Genomic DNA, 22807 nt, shown 5'->3' with positions numbered 1-22807 from the left:
AATAATCATATAGTTAGCAATCTGCATTTTGACTAAGATGAGTTCCTTGTCGGTGCCTTTTCTGCCCTGGAAGTCAATCAGCCTAATGATGTTAACTTCTGAAACCTATAAGATCTACAGGTCTTTTAATGATATCTATCTTGTTTCATGTCTATTTTTTTTCAAAACAAATATTTTAAAGCTACATTGTATATGGTGTATATATGAGCTTTAAAAAAATACGAGATAAAGTGTAGATTTACATGATATTTTCAAGCAAAACTGAATGTATATTGTTCATAGTATCATGTTCTATTTGAAAAAAAAAACTACAGTTGAAATTCTATATTTCTTTTAATCAAAAATCTTCAATAAAATATTGTACATAAAAATCAGGAGTCTGGATGGCACTCTATCATGTTAAGTTATTGGTCATATATAGTTCAATGTACTTACTTTGCAAGATAGGGTACCCTTAAAATTAAATGATATTTTTTGTATCTTATTTGTAATTTTTTTCAAATATACGAGGGGTTATTAAAAAGTTTGTGGACTAGCAACATGAAATTAAAACTGCATGAGATACACCAATGTATTTTTAAATGTAAAAAAAAAGCATCATCCTTTCTAATCATGAAATAAACTATATATCATGTTTTTTTTTTGTTTTTTTTAATGAATAATCAATGTTTTTGTAATCAATGGTATCTACAGATGGCGCAATCTCCAACATGACATATTTTCTATTTGAGTGTGACTCAGAAAAATTCTTTTGATGTATTTGTCATCCTAAATTCCTGTTAATTCACTTGTGTTACATTATACAACTGTTCTGTAAAATTTTACTTCATTCTGTAATAGAGTTCCATTTAATTTGAATAGTTAATTTATATAGATAATATTTTATATATATTATGATATATTTACATTATTCAAAGCAATATGAACTGCGTGTTTGACATTGGAACATTTTGTAATTAACTATTTCAATGACAGAAAAATAAAACATTTATAAACTTTTGTTGTTCATATTTGCAATGGAAAATTTTTTATTAGCTTTGATTGAAGCAAAATTGAATTATTGACGTCCTGTACAATAATGATTTATTATATAATTCTGTATATTTGGTCGTACAGAAATATTTCTTCTGAATATTTTTTTTCAACTTTATTTTGGGCTTATTGGTCATAAGGGTTTGTGTTGATAGTGTTAATTATCAAGAACCTGAATACCAGAAGTCATTCTACATATTTCATATTTCTCTCAAGTTTGTAACAATAATATTGCTTTGATCTTCATATAAAAAAAAATCATGTTAGTTATTTTTACCCAGTAGTTGGATTTAGTTTGTATGTTATTATTATTTTACTCACTTATCATCTGCAATACATGAATACATGTAACTTATAAAACTGCAACAGATTCATGCTTAGTATTCATATTATCACAAGTACTTAAAGAATAACAAATTGTTACAAGCCAATATACCATTATTAGACAAATTAAGCAGACATATCAAACAGTTTATCCACCACTTCCGCCACGTCCTGTACAGAGTATTTAATGTATTTTGTGGGATTTTTTGTAAAGTTAAGTCTTTTATATTTATCCAGGAACATTCTGTAGGAAGGAATGATAAAGTCCTTGTTGTCTTTCTTCATTTGTTCACGTAATTCTGGGTCAGGAATGGCATATCCTTTCTGACTTCGTAGAATGTCCTCCAACTCTTTGTTGAAACCCTGGAAATATTGACATTTAAGATGTAAGTACCTGCAAGTTATGAAGGCACAAGTACATGTACAGAGGCAAGAGATGCCACAATTTACAGCATATCACTTTTACTTACTGTAGATTTCTTTATTTTTTGAGAGTACTTATTATCGCAAATTGGTTCTTCAATGTCAAATCACAAGAATAATAATTCGCAAATGGAAGGATGATCAAGAGATTTTACATACAGTATAGCTCAGCAAAATAAAAATAAAAGCGAGCAATTTTATTTCATGGATGTGCTTCTCGAGAAATTAAACAATAATTTATTCCACATGTATAATTAGGAATCTACAGTACTTACTTAAACTTCAAAGAAGGCACAAACTTTTCTTTCTTTTTACTATATATATTAATGTAAATTTGCATACTCACAGAAAATTTGTCTTTTATGTTTTGTTTTTCCTTGTCTTTCAACTAAAAGTAAAAATAAATATTTTGATTAGTCTAAGTGTGTCTTGCTTACATGTACCATAAGTAAATTTGCATTTTATTTCACATTGAACTACATGTAATTCCTTTTCATTATTCTTTTGATTAAATGATGACAGAAGTATTTGTACATGAAATATATGAAGTCCATAAACAAATGAAAATTGAGAGAATCAAGTCAGGGCACATATTTAAATAATACCGGTAATTTGAATTTTTTAATTAATTAAATTCTTCATAGGAATTTGACCTATTTAAAGTAAGGGTATATAAGTTTTTAACAAAAATAATTTATACAATGAATGTAGAATGCAAAAATAATTCCACAGCTGAAGTGAATATATATGTTATATATGTAGCTACATGTTGTAACATGAACATAATGGCATACTGGAATTCAAAGAAAATGTCATGTAGAGGCTATCCTTTCTAGAACTGTATATTACATACAGATTTCAATACATAAAATCATAGTCAAGAAAATGCATACATGTATCAAATACACTATTATAGCACAAGGCAGCAAATTTACAAATTATAATATCAAATTTTGTTACACTGTATAACCACTTTAGAACAATAAGGCTAGACTTGATAATAAGTCACTCCAGGTACAGGGAATACTCACAGGGATCACAAAGCCCTGTCATTGTCAAAGTCCCATAAATATCTTATAGCAGTTTTAACATTGCCAGTAATTTAACAAATTCAAATTCACAAAGAAATTTAATCAAGTTTTAAAATTGCCAATGATTTAATTAAATCAAGCAATATCCAGTGAAAAGTTTACATTAAACTGAAAATAAAGTTAACATTCATGTAAATCTTATTTATTTTGCAAATTAAATTTTTCTCATTGCTTGTTGTTAGTCTTATCATTTGTTTTTATATTAGGTGATTGACTGACCCTTTCTTTGCTAGATTCCATGGCCTGGATTCTCTGTTGAGATATTGGTTCATTCACTTCAGTGATATAATGCATTACCCTGCTCCAACTGAAAAACAGGCATCAAATTCTTTTTTCTGTTTCATTACAAACCGTATACAATTGTAAAACAAAATCGTTTTTTTTTTTTCTAAAAACATTTTTAGGTCTTTCAAATAAGAGAAGTAATGAAAATGCGATATTTTATCCACTTATCTATCCCCCATTCCAAAAATTGCTTACCGGTACATGCAATAATTCACCAATAAATGGAAAAAAGAATTCCTACTTATCCAATGCAATTTATTTGCAAGATTAAAAATGGTACAGCTAAAGATAATCAATATTCAAAGATTATCGGTGACTTAGAACTTGAATGAAAGAATCAAACCTTTCTGAGTAAGATTTCTTTTGTTCATTGATTCTGTCCTCATAGAATTGTCCCACATCTTTATTCCAGGTGTGAATAAGATCCAATAAACCAGATCTGGTTTAAAAAATGTTTACTTGACATGTAAAACTCAATACTTCAATTCAAAATACAGCATTTTTACATAAATTTCAACCTGTTTTTTTTTTATAAGTGATACCTTAAATGTCAATATATTTATTTTACTTTTTTCAAGCGTTAACTTTGAGAAATTATTTAGAAAGTCAAAATATCTCAACATCAATACTATTCAACAGGCATATAGCAAAAATAAAGAAAATGGATAAAAATTCTTTTAAATTTGTAGGGAATCTTGATGCAATCTTGATCAGATGGACTAACTCTCCTCACCTTTTGAGTGACTTAAGGATGTAGTGATAATTATTCAGCATGAACACGGGTCTCAGGGTCGGGTCACTGTATGTCTCTGCTTTATTGCTCAAGTTCAGACCCAGAGCTGACAAGGTTTTGGCTTCAAAATGAAATTCAAATGAGGTGCATTACAGGTGTTTAGATAAAATGTACAGGTATGTATAAAGAGGTAAACATGTAATATGCATCTCCATCTCTCTATCCTTCTTCTTTCAATAACATTAATCAAATAGTCATTGGAAATCATAATCAATATTTGCCCTCTCTCTCTCTCTCTCTCTCTCTCTCTCTCTCTCTCTCTCTCTCTCTCTCTCTCTCTGAGAAAAGATGCAAACATTACTCACTGATATAGTCTGCAAGTTTAAGTTTACTCTTTTTAGCATCAACAGCCTCTGAAGGAGCTGCTTGTTCTCCTGAGGGAAAAAAATGGTCATTAATATCCCAATGTACTTTTACTCTTTCCAGTGGTAGTTTTAATATAAACATGAATGCAGAAATTTGCCATATGAACTTTAAATGTATTTTTTAGAAACAATCTTTACACAATCTACTTATGGTATCCATACATTTTCTACCTGGATGAATCCCATAATATTTTTGAATAAAAAAATTTCACACTGACAGAGAATTTGATAGATTTTAATTAACAAAATTATACCCACCATGAAGAAGTAGCATAGCTCCTGCAGTGTCTGCATAATCTAGGAGTGGTTCCAGAAATATGATGGTCTGAAACAAATGAACAGTTAAATCTTTGATCACTCAAGTGTATTTATATATCAGGTTTATGTATTTTGACTTTTCTAAATCCAAAAATCATGCTTACTAATATCTCTAACTTGGATATCATGTTATTTATATACTACATGTATTTTAACATGAATGTCATTTTTACTGATATCTTTGATATAGCAAACATCAGTTACCAAGTACTAGTATCTGAGGATCATTTGACCAAAAATAGTAAATGAAACCACTTTTCACTTTCCAAATTTAAATAATTCTTATTTTTACCCTATTTGTCAATTCATGCACTGTTCCATCTTTAGGCATTGATGCCTTCTCTGGGTCAGTCTGTTTAGGAGGAAAAAAAAATAATTCATGTATACTCGGACTACTCCATGGCCATCACTTATATATTTTGGATTATGCAATAAAAATTTTGCACTTCCAATAAATATTTATATCAATTAAAATTTTTTTTTCAATCACAGGTCAATCAAAATAACAATAATTTGATATTAATGCATGTACACATGTAGATTCTCTTTATGTTGATATATTTATCTCTGATTAGAAAATCACAACCAGTTCTGTCAATTTGAAGTATTTACTACTTTAACTATTTCATTTTAAGAACATACCTTAATGCTAACAGCAAATTCTTCTAGAGCTTTTGCACCCTACAAAGTTTAATATGAAGGTACTAGAGCTGTAGACATACATGTAATACAAAATTCTTAGAATATTCATCAAACATCAATACTGTCTACTACTGAGGATGATACTTACTGTACTGCCTAAAGTCGATAACAAAGAAGTCAGTTTAGCTCTGGTGGGTGTCGCACATCCCTGAAAAAAAAATTATATAAATTTATGCATGTATCAGGAACATCCATCTTTATGTGTGATCCAATATTTTGTTCAGATTAGGAGGAATGTCTCAGTTCCCTATGTTGTTACTACTGAGGGTATTTTCTTAATACAGACTGATTTCCATCTTTTCTTAAGGTGTCTACTGTGTCTTTGCAATGAGCTCCATACAAAAGAATACTGGTATAAATAAGTTATGTATCAATTTACTGGCATTGTTGGGTATGATTTATACTAACATTAATAGAGAGAGGCCATTACCTCAAGAGTGAGATCAAATTCTGGTTTGATGGACCTCAAATGTTTAACCACAGGGAATACCGACAGAACATTGATGAAGTCATGTTTTTCTATACTCTTCTTTGCATTCCTTGCTAACAACTGCAAAACAATATTTCATCTTACAAAGAAGTAATTACCGGTATATCCACTAATAAATTGGTTTAGGTAAGGAGCCAGAAGAAATGTTTACTTCTCCATTTTTGACGACAGCGTCCAGTCCTTCCTGTATAATGTTATCAAACACCTGTCTGTGATGCTTGTCTGCAATGATACCCGACATCAGCTGAGCCTCACTCTGAAATAAATAATGAAGTCATAGCTAACACATTTGCTAAAACATATTTATACATTACTAAAAATTTCTGACATCCGACTTGATCTCAGTGTACCTGAATGAGCTTAAGAAGAGCAGACAACTCTGTGATGTAGATGTCCACTTCTACCTCCAGGTTTTCTTCCTTTGGGATATCAGTGTGTGAACCCTGTCTCCTGTGTCCTTCAATGAACAAGAGGTTTTGTCAAAGTCTATGATAATACACTGAAGTACAATCTTGGAGATCTCTTATTTTTCTAGTGAATTCTTTTTCTATATGGTAGATAAATGTGTTGGAATCTTGTCACCTATACGCTTGAAGGTACAAATTAAAATCAATTTTTTTTTTTTTTTTGTTTGGACAAAGTTATTACAACAGGTCCATAGGCCTTAAAGGTAACTTATATTCTTGACTTCTCAAGCTATGGCCACTTTTGCCCCATCTGAAACTGCAATTACTAAACCCTGAGTTTGTTTTTTACATATCTGTCAGTGAAAAAAAAATTCGAAGATATAATTTTCTAAGGTCCAAAGGAGTTCAATGAATTTCTAAAGTCACCATTTGTGTTCATCTTATATTCAGCATACTGAAATCAATTTTGTAAAACTCAAATTTCTTAATTTAATTAGAGTCTTGTAAATGTATGTTTAATGTCTTACCAGGGTCAAATGGAGACTGCATCAGTGCTGTGGCTGCCCTTCTTTTAAAGGAATGGCTAAAAGTAGGGAGATAAAAAAAACCAAACTTTTTATTATTTCAATAAAACAAGTTGATAGATTTGAAGCTTAATTTTTGATAGTTTGATAGTAATTTTTGGAAGATATATCAACTTATCAAGATAAAACAAGGACACTACACCACAAAGCGAGCATATCTATATATAAAGGCAGCATTTGACATTGATTCTGATGCAGACAGGACAAACTTAAACACACACACAAACAAGCTTATTACAATATCCACTAAACTCCGTTGCAAGGGGATTAAAATATAAAGCTACATGTATACTGATATCTTTGTTTTTTTTTTTATTTCTGATTTGACCACTGACAAGAGTGAAGACTGTCAAATTTTTTAAAGAACAAATTAAGATACTTAATTTTATGATTATATCTTAACTTCTAATTCTTTTTCTATGCAGAAAATATTCACCATAATAAAATAAAATGACACTGTCTTCTCATGGTTTATCCCTTTGTTCCATTTCAAAACCTTTGGTTTTCATTCCAAAAATCTGATGAAGCATATTTGATATGTTGTGGTAACATAAGCTTCATTCATTCAACCTGATATTCATGTAAGATGACAATTATATTGTTACTTGATCCTTTCATTTCTAATTTTTTTTGCTTTCAGAAAAAAGAATGAAAATAAAGAAAAATGCCAAACACTATACTACTAATATTGAGGATAAAACATGACAATGCTGGTAATTCTTCTTTCCTGCTTTACACTACTTCTATCCAGTGTTCATTCAGGTAATACGAATGCATGATTCTTGGCTTTAAAGTTATAGATTCTTGTATTCAATAAACATTTTTTGAAAAAATTAACCTTTGAAAATTAAGAATAATAAACCTTGTGTTCATAAAAGTTTTTTTTTTTCTGTCTCGCATTCACACTTAAGAAAACAATGTCACATGCAAAGAGACATAACAATAATCGTTGAATATACAAGTTAAACGTTGTTAAAATCAACAGTTCTTGTGTAATTTTATTCTAAATTCGAAAATTGTTTTTTAAACATTTAATTTTAGAAATTATTATTAATAACATTTTTAAAGATCTTGCCATCATTTAGATATTGAGGATAAACACATTTGTTTCTCAATGTTGGTCATATTCTTCTTTCAGCTGCTTTATTTCACTAAACAGGTCACAGTCCAATGTAGGTTAAATTTCTGAGGTTTTTCAAAATTAATATTTTTTCGTGTTTAGTAGAATGCATATTTAGATAATTTTGAATTGGCTTTAAAATTTTTAATCATAGATTCTTGTATTCAATAAAGATTTTTTGAAAACATTAACCTTTGAAAATGAAGTTTTTGTCGTTGAAGCTAATAAACCTACTATATAAAATTAAAACAATTGCTTCTTTTTAAAGTTAATGAAATATTTGAGTATATAGGTTATTTATCATTTTTTGTGCGTAAAAATTTGCATCTGTCTCGCTATGGGCCCGTAAAAATGAGTATCATCTGTCTAACTGTCTGTCTGTCACACTTAAGAATTGGAATTTATATTTTGCACATACATTCTTTGACAATTTGCTTTTGTAAAATACAATGGTCACTGATTTTGTGAATTTTGAAGTTGTCCTTTGACCTACTTTTCAAAATACTGACATACAGAATTTTTAAACAGGCAAGTCTTTGCTATTTAGCCTTTGCACTGTTTGCCATAAAACATAATTGAAGAAATACCAATTCACAGTCCACATGACCTTGACCTTTGACTTCCTTTGCAAAATACTCCAACAGTTGATTTAACTTGTGTATTTTTGATCTTGAGAGGTGGGATATTGAAAGTTATCTAAGATTTTTTGTGAAAAAAGAAATTTGGGGGGGGGGGGGGGGGTACCTTTAACTTAGATCAAAAAAGGTTTTTTTTGTTTTTTTCAACTTAGATTTCCCCCATTTTTTAAAAACCTTTTTTTTCTATCTAAAATACTATTTTACATGTTTGGTTTATTCATTAATACATGCACATTTACTTGTCTATTTGTTGTTTCCTCCAAATTTAAGCTTAAACTATTAATAACATTGTAGCAAACTATATTCAACTTGGTTGTATGACAGAAATCCCAGGACGGTTTTTGCGAGCCAAGGCAGGAGTGTTAAAACCAAACAGTCCATGGCACTGTCAGCAGTTCTGTAAAGGCTATACATATTTTGGGGTTGAGGTACAGGAAAAACACATCTGGCATGATGAAAATGAAATGAAAACAAGAGACCCATGGGCCACAATGCTCACCTGAAAATCTTTAGTCCTGCTGTTCTTCAACAGACATCCCCCCCCTTGAAGTCATGTGATACCTATAGTGACCCCATCCTACTCTTGGGGGGTGTCATGACTTGAACAATTTAGAATCTACACTACCTTTGGATGCTTCCATATATGGTAAGTTTCATGCAGCTTTTCTGGCCCAGTGGTTCTGAGAAGACTTTAATGACCCCACCCTATTATCTTTTGCTGATTTTTTCCCCTTGTAAGGGTCTTTACCCTTCATTTTAACAATTTTTAACTCCCCATAATGTTATGTTACAGAACCAATTTTGGTTAAAATTAAACCATTGGGTTTTTTTTGAAAAATGTGAAAAGTTTACAGATGAGATGGAGAGCTAGACAGACAGACAGAGGATGGGTGATCAAAAAAGTTCACTTGAGCTTTCAGCACAAGTGAATTCAAAAATGGCACATTTCATTTAAATCAAAAGCTGATTGATCCACAGAATTTTCTAGATATAGTCTAAACTTGAACAAAGTTTTAAAATTATGTAGTAATATGATTTTCTTTTTTCATACATACAGGTACTTAGCATACTAAGTACAGCTGCACTTATCATTCCAAATCTAGCAATACATGTAGAGCAATAACTTTCATTTATTTACGAAAAAAAAATCATAAAATAAAAAAATCAAAAACGTTTGTATCTGATTTCTCTCTTACCAGATAAAATTTGTAGAAGAGGTATTTGAGGACTGTTTACAGACAAGCAAAAACAACAGTTTATCAATGCAAAAGTTCAGCTGGTCTACAACTTGTAGTACAATGTAGTAGAATAAAAAATTATTCAAAGTTTTTATCATTTCTTTGCAATCAAGAAGCTCAAAGTAAAGATTATATCATTTATATTATTATTTCAGTATGGCAATCAATGTTTCTGTGGAAATCAGTTGATTTTCCCTGTAACTCCAAGTACAAAATGCACAATGGCATGTGAGGGGAACAGTTTATTGGTTTGTGGTGGACCTAATGCTATTGATGTTTACCAAAAAATTCTTCAATAAACATACCACTATAGTATATCATCAGAGTTTCTGTGACTAACTTCAAGTGACTGTAAGATTTTTTTCTTCAAATAATGAGGCAAATATTTATTTTACACAATATCACTAAGTGTCAGTAACTTTAAATTATATACCTTACCTGATAATGAAATATGCCTTTACCACTTTTATAATGATAAAGTGATCATGTAAGAATATGAAAAATATAAATGCAACTTAGTACAATATCCTACAATAACTGTAGTTCAATTGAAATAATTTCATTGAAGAGAATGTACATATTCATTCCTTAGTCAGTGATATTTTTATTTTTTCTTTATTGTAGAAAAATTCTACTACAGTTTTATCATAAACCAACAGGAGAACTGTTATTTTTGTAATAGAAAATTGAGAAAAATAAACTTTTACAGTAAACTAATAGATGTTGTAGAACTGCTTGCAATAATTTTACTGTTCTTGTGTTGTTATGAGTTCTTAAAGCTTTCAAGCAATTAAAAATGCATATTTCATTTTATAATAAGTCAGATTTAATAAATACAATACATGTTTCTGTAAATAAAACCATTGTAAGTTTATAAGCTGCCTTTTTAATTCCAGAACTGATGAAGCAAATATAAATTAAGAGAATTTTAAAGTGACAATTCAACATTTAGTTATTCATCTTTCAAAAATATTAAGGTAATTTCCCTATATGACCATGATGAATAAAATTTCCACGAATAAAATTTTTGAAAATTCTTTTCCAAGAAGCCATTTGAAGAATGCAAGATTTCAATGTACAGCAGTAGGCAAAGAACGGCTTGAAGGACTGAAAACTTTTAATAAGCTAATTGGCTAACAAGTATATTGAATGTAAACTTTTTTGTTTAGAAAACCTCTCAATGCCAGTACCTGAAGTGCCTTTTAACAGCTACCAATACTCTAAATTGATTAACATTGCCAAATAATTAAAATTATTTATGAGATCCACAGAATTAAGAGGCTTAAAGAAATTACCTAATATACAGTAGAATATGTTAAACTTTTCTCAAGTTTATTACGAATTTTGTTGTTGATTAACAGTACAAAAACTTATCGTAAATATAGTTTTTACAATTGTAAATTTCTGTGTCCTTTTTGTAAAGTTTTAAAATTGAATGGAAAGCTCTAAATATCTGCTAATCCATCCATGACAGAAAAGATACATTTGATCATACTACACTGTACTAAGAAAGCATGCATAGTTTTTGGATCATTACAATATCATGCTGAACAGAAACGCAATAACACAACTTCCCTACGGATTTGAATATAGTGTTTATATTCATGTATACGAACTATAATTATGAACTCACGCCATTTTCCTGTAACTCTTCCTGCCAGGAGTATCTTTAGAAGCTTTTATCTTACCAGCCTGCAATAAAAACAAGAGGCCCATGGGCCACATCGCTCACCTGAGCACTATTGAAATCAATCTTTCAAAAAATGGCTTTTTAACAGTTTAAATCCAAAAGTAGTCCCATGACCAATCATGGATTTGCTCTTTTTATTCAGATTTTTAAAAAAAATTCCTATATATATTTTTCAAGAATCTTTTTTAAACCAAAATACCCAGTAAAAAAAGTAAAAAAGAATGCTTCCATATAAATTTTTATTTTGTCATTCTTGAGAAGAAGATTTTTAAAGAATTTTCCTATATATTTCTATGTAAAACTTTGTTTTTGGACTACAAAAAAACTTAAAGTTTAATATCTAGCATACTTTTTTTAATATGAAATTATGGCTTTGTCCTTGTGGAAGAAGATTTTAAAGAATTTTCATATATTTCTAAAAACATTGGATGACCATTGTGGCACCCCCTACCCCTTTCTGATTTGAACAAACTTGAAAAGTACCTGAGATAATAAAAATGAATTATGGCTTTGTCAGGTTAAAGAAGATTTTTAAAGAATTTTCCTATATATTTCTATGTAAAACTGTTTCACTGAAATAAGTACATTCATATATTGAACAAATTTGTTAACTGACCAGGAGCATGCTCCCATATAAATATGATGAATCACGGCTTTGTCATTCTTGAGAAGAAGATTTTTAAAGAATTTTCCTATATATTTCTATGTAAAACTTTGACGGACATTTCCCTCATGAAACAAACTTGAATCTACACTACCTGAGGATGTTTAATCCAAAAGTTTCATCTTTCCTTGCATAGTGATACATGGAAATGATTTTTAAATATACCAAATTTTCATTAATTCCCAATTATCTCCCTATGAGGGCGTGGCCCTTCATTTCACTTCATTTGTTCCTACAAACGAAGTGAAATAGTCGGACTGGCTTTAATCAGACTCTACAAAAATCAGGACTTATTGAAAATGGATAATTTAGAAATTGCATGTTGACTTGTGCCTTTACATATTTCTTCCTGGCTGAGAAGCTCTTTGGGTTTTATTTGTATATCTTACCCTTGCAGGGATCTGATCAGCATGGTTGATCTAGCTTTGGTGTAATCCTTCATGTACTCTATGTTCTTAGTGTTATTGAACAGCCATGATTATTACTTCATTTTTTAACTATCTTATTTAAACTAAATATGATAATAAAGATATAAATGTAAAAGAATAAGATATTTTCAGTATTCACAAAGGCTCATTAAAGAAATAAAGCAGCCTTCTGAAATAGAAAAATTACAAAATTAATTCAGAAGACTTTATGCTGTATGTGGTAATAAGGGTTTAAAGTAAATTGAGCAAATTATACAAACCCCTTTTTTTTTATGGACTCTGCACAGAATTAACAACTTGAAGATTAAAAAGGATATGCCTTCAACAGATGTAAACTGGAAGTTAAAACAACTAAAGAAGCAGAGGTACCAATAATGAATTTTGTGTAGAATAAATTTAACCTGAAGATTCCTTACGAGTTCAATCACTGATTTATCGAGTGAGTTACCTTCATCTGTTGAGATCATGTCGAGGACATAAACTCGGCACAAATAAAACGCAACTAAAATAGGATTAATAACATCAGAAGTTATACTCCCTTCCTCAAAATACACAGTAATGATAAAGAACATAAAAACACAGTATACTGAACATGCACAGGACATACACTTGTATCTAAAAAGGGCATTCACATCACATCACACAACTCAGAAACTATTGATGTTCAGAAGCATTTGTGTTTACTATTATAATATTCCTTAACTCAGCATTTTTAATGATTATTATCTACTGTATATGGGGTTATTTTCGCCTCTACAGTACCCCATTATTTTTTCCCTTTTTTCAGCTTTTCTGGTCCATTGGTTCTTGAAAGGATGATTTCTAAAGATTATTCCTATATATTTCTATGTAAAAAATTATGCTGTGTTTTAATTTCAATTCACTACTCCAGGATGCTTCCACATAAGTTTCAGCTTTTCTGGCCCAGTGGTTCTTGAGAAGAAGCTTTTTTAATGACCCCTATTTTTGTATTTTCTTGAAAATTTCCCTGTATACAGTATGTTTTGATGTAATTAAAATAAATAGTTAGCATAAGAGATAAGGAAGATTTGATAGCACATCTTACCACATCTGTAAGCTCCAGGCTGGTTGGGTTATGTTTGTTGAAGTAGTTATGAGCCTGCACCAGTCTGTCCATTATTGATAAATACTTTTCTAATCCGCAGTTGTGAGGCCTGCAAAGGCAATATAAAATATTTATAAATAGAAAGCCATCCACCACATTGCTTTTTTCTTTAAAGCCATATATGGCGTATGTACAATGAAAATTATCGGACTAAAATTATAAGAACTTATTATTTGTATCATTACTTTATATAAAGATAGAACTTTTCCATAAATTACAAAATCTAAATCAATTGCGTTATAAAGATATCACAATTTAATTTGGCAAATAATACAAACCATTTTTTTTACTCTGCAAGAAAATACAAAAGATTTAAATAACACATTACAGAGAAGATAAAATCGTATTATTAGATGAAAGGAGGTGTTCTCTGTGTTCAGAATTGTATGAAAAGCTTTAATCTAAATGTATCAACTATAATTCTTTACTTAATTTTGTATTTTTGAAAAATATATTTTTTTGATCAGTTACGCATTATATGGCTTTAACTTATGTCAATCTAAAACTGTTGACATACCAACTGAGTTAAACAGTATCATAAAAATGTAAAATGTTTCGAATAATTATAAATCTAATTTAATATAAGATCCACACATTCATGTACTGTGAAATCACTAATTTTGGTGGTGGTTTAATTTTCGTGGTTTTAAAGGTATGAAGAAAACCAAGAATCTATGTCCACCACGAAATGCAAATTTACAAATGAAGTAGTACTGAACAGTTCTTCAACCACGATATCAAATCACCATGAACCAATATGTTTTCCTCAAACCACGAAAATTTCACCCCTCCAAAATATGATTTTACAAATATATTAAAAATGTACCCTTCTTTTATGAATTCTTCAACTTCCTTAGCCACATGATAGTAGCCCAGCACATTGTCAAGGGTTACCATAGTCTTCTCTATATCTAGAAACCTTGTAAGGAAAATTCTTTGGAAAGCCTTGGATGCATAGAATATTCATAGAAAAGAATTTGATTTTGAATGAATTTTACAGAAATATCTTTTTTTTAAGTGTCTATAACATCATTCTAAACTCAAATTCATTTAATAAGAATAAAAATTGATGTACCTTGCAGTGAATAAAAAAAGTTTAAAACAATAGGAGATGACTGATGTAGCAATTTATTTTAGAGAATTTCATGAAAAATCACACTCTTTTTCATTATCAAGAAAATGGCTGTGGTTGTATGGCTCCAAAGCTAGTCTCCTAGTTGGTGGATAGAAGATCTCTCACTTATTCAGGGGTGCATCAAATAGACTGAAGATGCTGTGGACCAATGCAACACAAGGGAAGGTCACCTTGACAGAAAATGACTGGTCCTCTAAGTCAACTACATCCTCACCAAAAAAAAAGACAGTAGAAAAATAAAGATGTCAGCATGGAAATAATGAAAAAATATTCTTTTGTTCTATAGTCTATTATATGAAAACAAATTTGTAGGCATAGTAACAGTTTGAAAATTGACATTAGTGCAAACCAAATGAAACTTATTATCATATTATCTTAAGATTTCAGACCGAATGGAACTGAAAACAAACAGTAGTTCAATTATTTACAATTAGGATACGTTCTTGTCTTCTTCTTAACATCTCAGTTTCATTGTATACAGGCTCTACTGTATTTTCAAGTTTTCTAAGACGATTTTCAAAGCTTTGCAGAATTGTCAGCATGTTGTTGGTGTTGGTGTTGCTCTTATTCAAGGCTTCCTTCAAATTTAGTAAATTATTCTTTTCCTGCAATAAAAAAGCATGCAGATTTATAGTAGTGGATTTTTATGCGCCCGAATTTTTTCGGGCGCATATTGTTTTTGTCCTGTCTGTTTGTCTGTTTGTCTGTCTGTCTGTTGTCAACTTTAACCTTGGCCAAAACTTTTGAACCGTAAGAGATAGAGACTTCATATTTGGTATGCATACTACTCTAATAAAGTTCTTTCAAATGACACCAAGGTCAATGACCTTGTGACCTTGAATGTGACCTATATGCTAAAAATAGGTTTTTCAACTGTTTGTCATAACTTTTGAACCATAAGAGATAGGGACTTCATAATTAGTATGCATACTCCTATAATAAAGTTCTTTCAAATGACATCAAGGTCAATGACCTTGTGACATTGACTGTGACCTATATGCTAAAAATAGGTTTTTCAACTGTTTGTTATAACTTTTGAACCATAAGAGATAGAGACTTCATATTTGGTATGCACACTCCACTAAAAAGGTTCTTTCAAATGACATCAAGGTCAATGACCTTGTGACCTTGAATGTGACCTATATGCTAAAAATAGGTTTTTCAACTGTTTGTCATAACTTTTGAACCATAAGAGATAGAGACTTCATAATTATTATGCATACTCCTCTAATAAAGTTCTTTCAAATGACATCAAGGTCAATGACCTTGTGACCTTGACTGTGACCTATATGCTAAAAATAGGTTTTTCAACTGTTTGTCATAACTTTTGAACCATAAGAGATAGAGACTTCATATTTGGTATGCATACTCCACTAAAAAGGTTCTTTCAAATGACAGCAAGGTCAATGACCTTGTGACCTTGACTGTGACCTATATGCTAAAAATAGGTTATTCCACTGTTTGTCATAACCTTTGAACCATAAGAGATAGAGACTTCATATTTGGTATGCATACTCCACTAATAAAGTTCCTTCAAATGACATCAAGGTCAATGACCTTGTGACCTTGACTGTGACCTATATGCTAAAAAAAGCTTTTTCCACTTTTTGCCATAACTTTTGAACCATAAGAGATAGGGACTTCATATTTAGTATGCTTACTCCACTAATAAAGTTCTTTCAAACAACACCAAGGTCAATGACCATGTGACCTTGACTGTGACCTTTATACTAAAAAAGGTTTTTTCCACTTTTTGCCATAACTTTTAAAGCATAGGAGATAGGGAGTTCATATTTAGTATGCATACCCCACTAATTAAGTTCTTACAAACAACACCAAGGTCAATGACCTTGTGACCTTGACTGTGACCTATATACTAAAAATAGCTTTTTCCAACTTTTTTGCTGCCAGGCGCATAGTGTTTCACAAACACATCTTGTTTAAATTAACTTTTGACCTTCATCATAAAACTGATTTTCAATAGTTTGTACTGTAACCTTTCTGTAGCTTTATTGATAGCGAGTGCAGCTAAGGGCACACAGTGTCACTTGTCACTGTGAGCTCTAAAATTATAGCTCTTACAGCAACTCCAGGATGAAGAGAAATTCAGACTTTGCACATTGATCCGAATGATTTTTTTTTCAGCAGTAATTTCTGGAATCCCAACGATTCAGTAAGCTATATTCTTACAAGACTGTTAAACAAAAAATAAAATTGCCTTGATTTAATTGAAATATTTCAGGTATATAGTAAATAAATTCTTCTTTTTTCAAATCAGCTGAAATATTCAGTCACTGGTTTATTAATACCAACTTATGTATGACTTCATATGTGACATCAACTGATCAAGAAGAGTCTTGACACACCAAATGTCACATGCAGGTCTACTATATTTTATAAAGAGAATACTAAAAAGGTAATTGTATTCACTCTAATGGTAGCACCATCATCACATTAAAGGATAAATACACAATCCCACAACATATCCTGGTTACGAAAGTATCACTTAAAAAAAATTAAAATACAGTAGATCTACTCATTTCTTGCAAAATGTTATTTATTCGGGTTACTGTGTATGTGGGATACTGGTGCATGGACCTGAGAGACAGTAAAAACACTGTTACTCAGGTTTAGCACACCCCACCAAATGGTCATTTATCGCCCTTTTGATGGACAATCTTTTTGTCTGCTTTCCATAAAACAGACATTAACTCTGAAATAGCTAAATAAAGCTATATTATATAGGTAAATAAAGCTATATAGGTAGATTTAGCTTTATAGTTAAATATAGTGATTTTCCTGGAATGCTGAAAAAAATTCTTTCGCATCCTAGTTTCAACTTCAAATTGTGATTCAACAGGTTGGGCACACACCGCCAAATGGTCATTTAACCCCCGTTTGGTGGTCATTCGCCCATATCGGCGTCTTTATTAACCACCAAATGGTGGTCTTTTTTATTCAAATCCAATTTTCATTGAAATGAAGCAAAAGCGCATTTACTTAGGCATTTGGGAATTTTAATTAACATATTCATCGCACATTTAATAACATTTAGTCAATTTTCCATGTGGAATTTCTGTGGAACTTCGTAAAAACGAAACCCACAGCTGTTCGTGACGGCCGAACTATTTGCTCAAACAATACAAAAAAAATATTTTGTTGTGTATAGTTCGGTAAAAAATACATTTAAACAAGAGGTGTTAGTCTAGAGAAGTAACTTTTCAAACGATCTTTTGATCTGCGTCTATATGAATCTTTAAAAAATCCCGTTAAACACGAGCTCCTCGAATCTTATTCGTATGGTGGGCACTTAGTGCCATAATATTCATTTTTCCTACATTTGAATGTAACATTTATTCTTTATTTTCTTTTAGGACGAAGTTGCGATTTCTGTGCGACACTTTGTGGTTTAGTATGCTTATCTATGTTGTATCTACTATATTTATTAAATATTTTTGAATAAAAGATTTACAAAGTGACATTTGCAATTATTCCTGTTTTTATTCCAAAATTATGGTTTTCGAGTGATTATTTTAACATGAATTCACTGCATATCGCATTTTTATAAAGAATAAAGCCATTGCTTACGAAATAAACTAAATAAAAGCGAATTCTTACCATTCCTCGTATTTTACTTTTTGAAAATTAACACTTATGGGTCTCCGTAGTTAATTCAATCTTTTGACCCAAGTTTGGAAAAGATCGTCATTTTTGATTGGTTTAGATAATTGATCGGTTGCCCGGATGACAGAAATATGAAGTGATCAACACGATTGATAGGCTCATCTACGCGCGAGACGGAGGGAATTTTTCTTTTAAAGTTAAAACAGAGAAACGTTACATTTGTTTACATAGGTGACGATTTTGTCAATTATTTGAACGACACTGCGCAAAAAAGTCCGCGTTGAAATTTTAATTTTTTTCGTTCAGAGTACAGATAAATCACTCTCACTCAGTCCTCTCTGCGCCGTCTGGCACTTGAGGCGACAGCAAGGGCTCTCCAATTGGCTCTGTCGGCTGCTGCTCTGGGGGCTGTCTGCAGGGTGAGTCCTCTGTTCCTCAGGTCTCTCTCAATGGTGCGCCGCCAAGTCTCCTTTGGGCGCCCTCTGTTCCTCTTCCCCTGTGGTGTCCAGCCAAGAGCTGTCCTGGTAATGGAGCTGGTAGGCATGCGGCAGACATGTCCCAACCATCTCCAGCGTCGCCTTTGGATCATCTCTGCCAGAGTCTCCATACTTGCCATGTTTCGGAGATTTTCATTGGAAATAGTGTTGGGCCAGAAGATCTTCATGATGCGACGTAGGCACTTGGTCTGGAACACTTCGAGTTTCTTCTCAATGGTGACAGTGGTCTTCCAGCACTCAGATCCATATAGCAGCACACTGAGGACATTACTCCGGAATAATCTGATTTTTGTCTGGATGCTAAGGCTTGTAGATTTCCAAACGGGTTTGAGCATGGCAAAAGCTTGGTTGGCTTTGCTGAGTCTGGTCTTAATCTCTTGCTCGCAATCACCGTCTGTTGTCATTTTGCTGCCCAAGTAGGTGAATTCCTCTACGTTCTCCAGCTGCCTCCCGTTGACTGTGATTGGGTCTGTGTTTCTGGCATTTTTCCTCATGACCTGCGTTTTCTTGGTGTTAACTCTGAGTCCTATGGTGTTGGCTATTTCGCTGAGGGTCTCCGTCTTTTGCTGTATGTCCTGATGTCTACTAGATAGAAGCCCCAGGTCATCAGCATAGTCCAGGTCCTCTAGGACTGTGGTCAGAGTCCACTGAATGCCCTGCCGTCTTCCTTCGGTGACGTTGCGCATGAGCCAATCCACTGCAAGGGAGAAGAGCATTGGAGACAGTATGCAGCCTTGCTTCACGCCAGTGTCCACTCCGAAGGGTTCTGTCAGTTTGTTGTCATGTATTACTTGGCACTCGATGTTTTCGTAGAGGGACTGGATGATGTTCACCAGTTTCTGCGGGATGCCATAGTGTCGTAAGATTCTCCAGAGGGATGCTCTATGAAGGCTATCAAAGGCCTTCTCAAAGTCAACAAACACCAGGTAAAGTGGGCTGTTCCACTCGTGCGACTGCTCAAGTATCTGGCGGAGAACGAAGATGTGGTCAATGCAAGATCGTCCTTTTCTAAATCCAGCCTGCTCCTGTCGTAGGATGGTGTCCACTGCTGTGGTAGTGCGCTGGAGGATGATGCGGCTAAAGATCTTGCTCGTGAGGGACAGCAAAGTGATTCCTCTCCAATTGTTGCAGTCTGACAGGTCCCCTTTCTTTGGGAGTTTTACAATGACTCCTTTTCTCCAGTTGTCTGGAATTTCCTCATTGTCCCAGATGTCTTGGAGAATACTTTGAAGAAGTCGTGGGGTGTCCTGTTCCTCTGCCTTCAACATCTCAGCGCAGACTCCATCCTCTCCTGGTGCCTTGCCATTCTTCAACTTGCAGATGGCGTCCTTCACTTCCTGTAGTGAGATGGGTCCCAGATTGATGTCCAGGTCCTCTTCTGCCTCGCTGATTTCTGCAAGAGCTGGTGGGTCAGGCTGATTCAGGGTCTGCTGGAAATGATCCCTCCATCTCGCTAGCTTGGCTTGCTCTTCAGTGATTAATGTGCCATCGCTTGCCTTCAGTGGGAGGTCCTGATTCTGTCCTCTGTCTCCTCTTAGTTTCTTAGTAATCATGTAGACAGTCTTCATGTCCTTCCTTTCAGCGGCTGCTTCCGCTTCATCTGCTAGTTTTTCTGTGTACTGCCGCTTGTCTCTTCTTGCCGAGGTCTTGACTTGTCTGTCTTTCTCTCTGTACTGCATTTCTGCTCTCTCTTTCAATCTTGGGGACTTGGTGTCCAGGACTCTCTTCTTCAACTGTTTTCTCTCCTCAATGGCTTTCCATGTGTCTGTGGACATCCATTCTTTCTTTTTGCTCTTTCTGTATCCAATGGTCTCTTTTGCAGCTTCTGTTACTGCGTTGTTGAAACTATCGATGGTGAGTGCTGTTTTGTCTTTGAGGATACTGAAACGATTCTTTAGTGCCAAGTTGTACTGCTGCTTAAGCGCTGGGTCTGTCAGCATGCCAACATCAAAACGCCGGTTCCTGCTGCTGCCAATCTTGGTCTTCCTCAGCTTAAGTGTCAGCTTTGCCACGAGTAGGTTGTGGTCACTACCAACATCTGCATTTCGCATAACTCTTACATCCTGAAGGGAGCGCTTCCACTTGCTGTTTATCACAATGTGGTCGATCTGGTTCTGCGTTCTCCCATCTGGTGATGTCCAAGTGAGCTTGTGGATGGTCTTGTGTGCAAAAAGAGTACCGCCTAAGACGAGGGTGTTCTCTTCACAAAACCCAATTAGTCTCTCACCGTTGTCATTTAACTGCCCTGTACCATGTTGTCCCATGATTCTCTCCCTGTTTTCGTTGTTACTGCCAACCTGTGCATTGAAGTCTCCCAACAACAGAAGAACATCATGTCTTGGGATGTCCTCCACTGCAGTCTGTAAAGCACTGTAGAATTCCTCCTTGTCTTCCTCGTCTGCTACTTCCGTTGGTGCATATGCAACGATGACTGACAGCTTGGTGTACTTGGAGTCCATTCTTACATAGAGCAGTCGTTCATTAATTGGCTTCCATTGTAACAGGCTGTTGGTGTGCTTCTTACTGATGATGAGGGCAACACCTTCCTGGTGGTTTCCATCCTGTCTGCCTGACCAGATGATGGTTTCGCCTGAGCTCATTCGCTGCTTTCCTGTCCCTGTCCATCTTGATTCTGAAACTCCCAGCATGCAGAGGCCATAGCTGTTCATCTCATGTACTGCTTGTGCTAATCTTCCTGCTTGAAACAGAGTCCTCACGTTCCAAAAACCAACTCTCATGCATCGTTTGGGCGTCAGGAGCTCCGCAGTCTGGCTAGAGACGTCCTCTCGGATTTGATCCCCAGCCTTCATAAGTCCAGTTGCTTGGTCCGCTTCGCTCCATTGGCCAGTTGAATTATATTCCCTTGTTGTCGTTTCTGTAGCGGTAAAGTTTTTACGGGGTGGGGTTGCTGGCCCCACGCCCAACCCTCCTCCTTTCTCATCCGGGCTTGGGACCGGCCATGGCGGAGTTGTACAGATAAATATCTATATTTTATTCCCCGTGAGTTGAAATTATGCGCCATTTCACGTCATTCCAGAGAACTGAACAGAACGATTTTTCTCTCCCATTTGGTGGTTAATAAAGACGCCGATATGGGCGAATGACCACCAAACGGGGGTTAAATGACCATTTGGCGGTGTGTGCCCAACCTGTTCAATGTCGAACAGCACGCCAACACATCGCATAGATAAATAATTAACTTATTAAGATCATGATACAAACCCTTTCAAGTTTGTTGTCAATGTCTGCTTTCTGAATGCTTGTTGTACTCATTTTGTTTTCCTATTTTATTTATACTATTTATTACCGTCTTCCTTGGAAGACGGTATTGTATAGTTGAAGTTTTTTACAGTCTTCGGACTATGCACTTCCTCTCTTTTGTGATTGGTAGAAAATGCATGATGAGAAAATTTTCAATTATTTCATTGGTTGAAATGCTGTTCAATGCAAGGGAGATAACTTTTTGATGATCTAATTTTCGTACGACTTAACAATTTTGCAAGATTTTCAATCTTAAAAAAAAAATGACAAAACGAACAACAAAATCAGCAGTAATTAATTCCTAATAACATGATTTTTTGTATAGCAAAAAATAAAAAGATCTCTTTAACTTCATTATAAATAAAATTGATTTTTATTGCTTGCAGGCTTTACAATTTGTTACTATTCTTTTCCCCTTTCTTGTTTGAAGAAGGAAATGGAATCAGCCGAGGTTTGCCGAAAGCTCTCGGCGAGTCAAAGTTTACGGAGATGACCGAGCAACAACCGTGGTAGGGCTAATGCCAGTAAAATACAAAATCAAGAAATTCAAAAGAATTATACGGCCTGATAGT

The 22807-nt window shown here is 33.4% G+C and overlaps 2 protein-coding genes across 2 annotated transcripts; one reads left to right on the top strand and one right to left on the bottom strand.

Annotated features, from left to right (window-relative positions):
- Positions 1-337: 337 nt before the first annotated feature.
- On the bottom strand, positions 338-22272 carry LOC134237729 (exocyst complex component 7-like). The gene is made up of 22 exons (XM_062719877.1): positions 22197-22272; positions 15293-15458; positions 14545-14629; positions 13659-13767; positions 12554-12639; positions 12401-12425; positions 11444-11502; positions 11001-11030; positions 6758-6813; positions 6174-6280; positions 5975-6079; positions 5764-5883; positions 5422-5481; positions 5274-5312; positions 4924-4983; positions 4572-4638; positions 4254-4322; positions 3889-4009; positions 3499-3594; positions 3090-3177; positions 2126-2167; positions 338-1719 (listed from the first exon to the last, which is right to left on the bottom strand). Exons 1-22 carry the CDS (start codon positions 22245-22247, stop codon positions 1483-1485), a joined length of 1878 nt encoding a protein of 625 aa, XP_062575861.1. The 5' UTR covers positions 22248-22272; the 3' UTR covers positions 338-1482.
- On the top strand, positions 7496-10513 carry LOC134237724 (uncharacterized). Its single transcript, XM_062719872.1, has 3 exons — positions 7496-7576; positions 8867-9000; positions 9966-10513. The coding sequence occupies exons 1-3, from the start codon at positions 7516-7518 to the stop codon at positions 10107-10109; spliced, it is 339 nt and encodes a 112-aa protein (XP_062575856.1). The 5' UTR covers positions 7496-7515; the 3' UTR covers positions 10110-10513.
- Positions 22273-22807: the final 535 nt, after the last annotated feature.

This window comes from Saccostrea cucullata, unplaced genomic scaffold, assembly GCF_032062105.1.
Source record: "Saccostrea cucullata isolate Sc308-1 unplaced genomic scaffold, CSIRO_AGI_Scuc_v1 ctg11, whole genome shotgun sequence".
NCBI lineage: Eukaryota > Metazoa > Mollusca > Bivalvia > Ostreida > Ostreidae > Saccostrea > Saccostrea cuccullata.
Note: the sequence above shows the minus strand (reverse complement) of the source record. Positions and strands in the feature narration are given on the sequence as shown.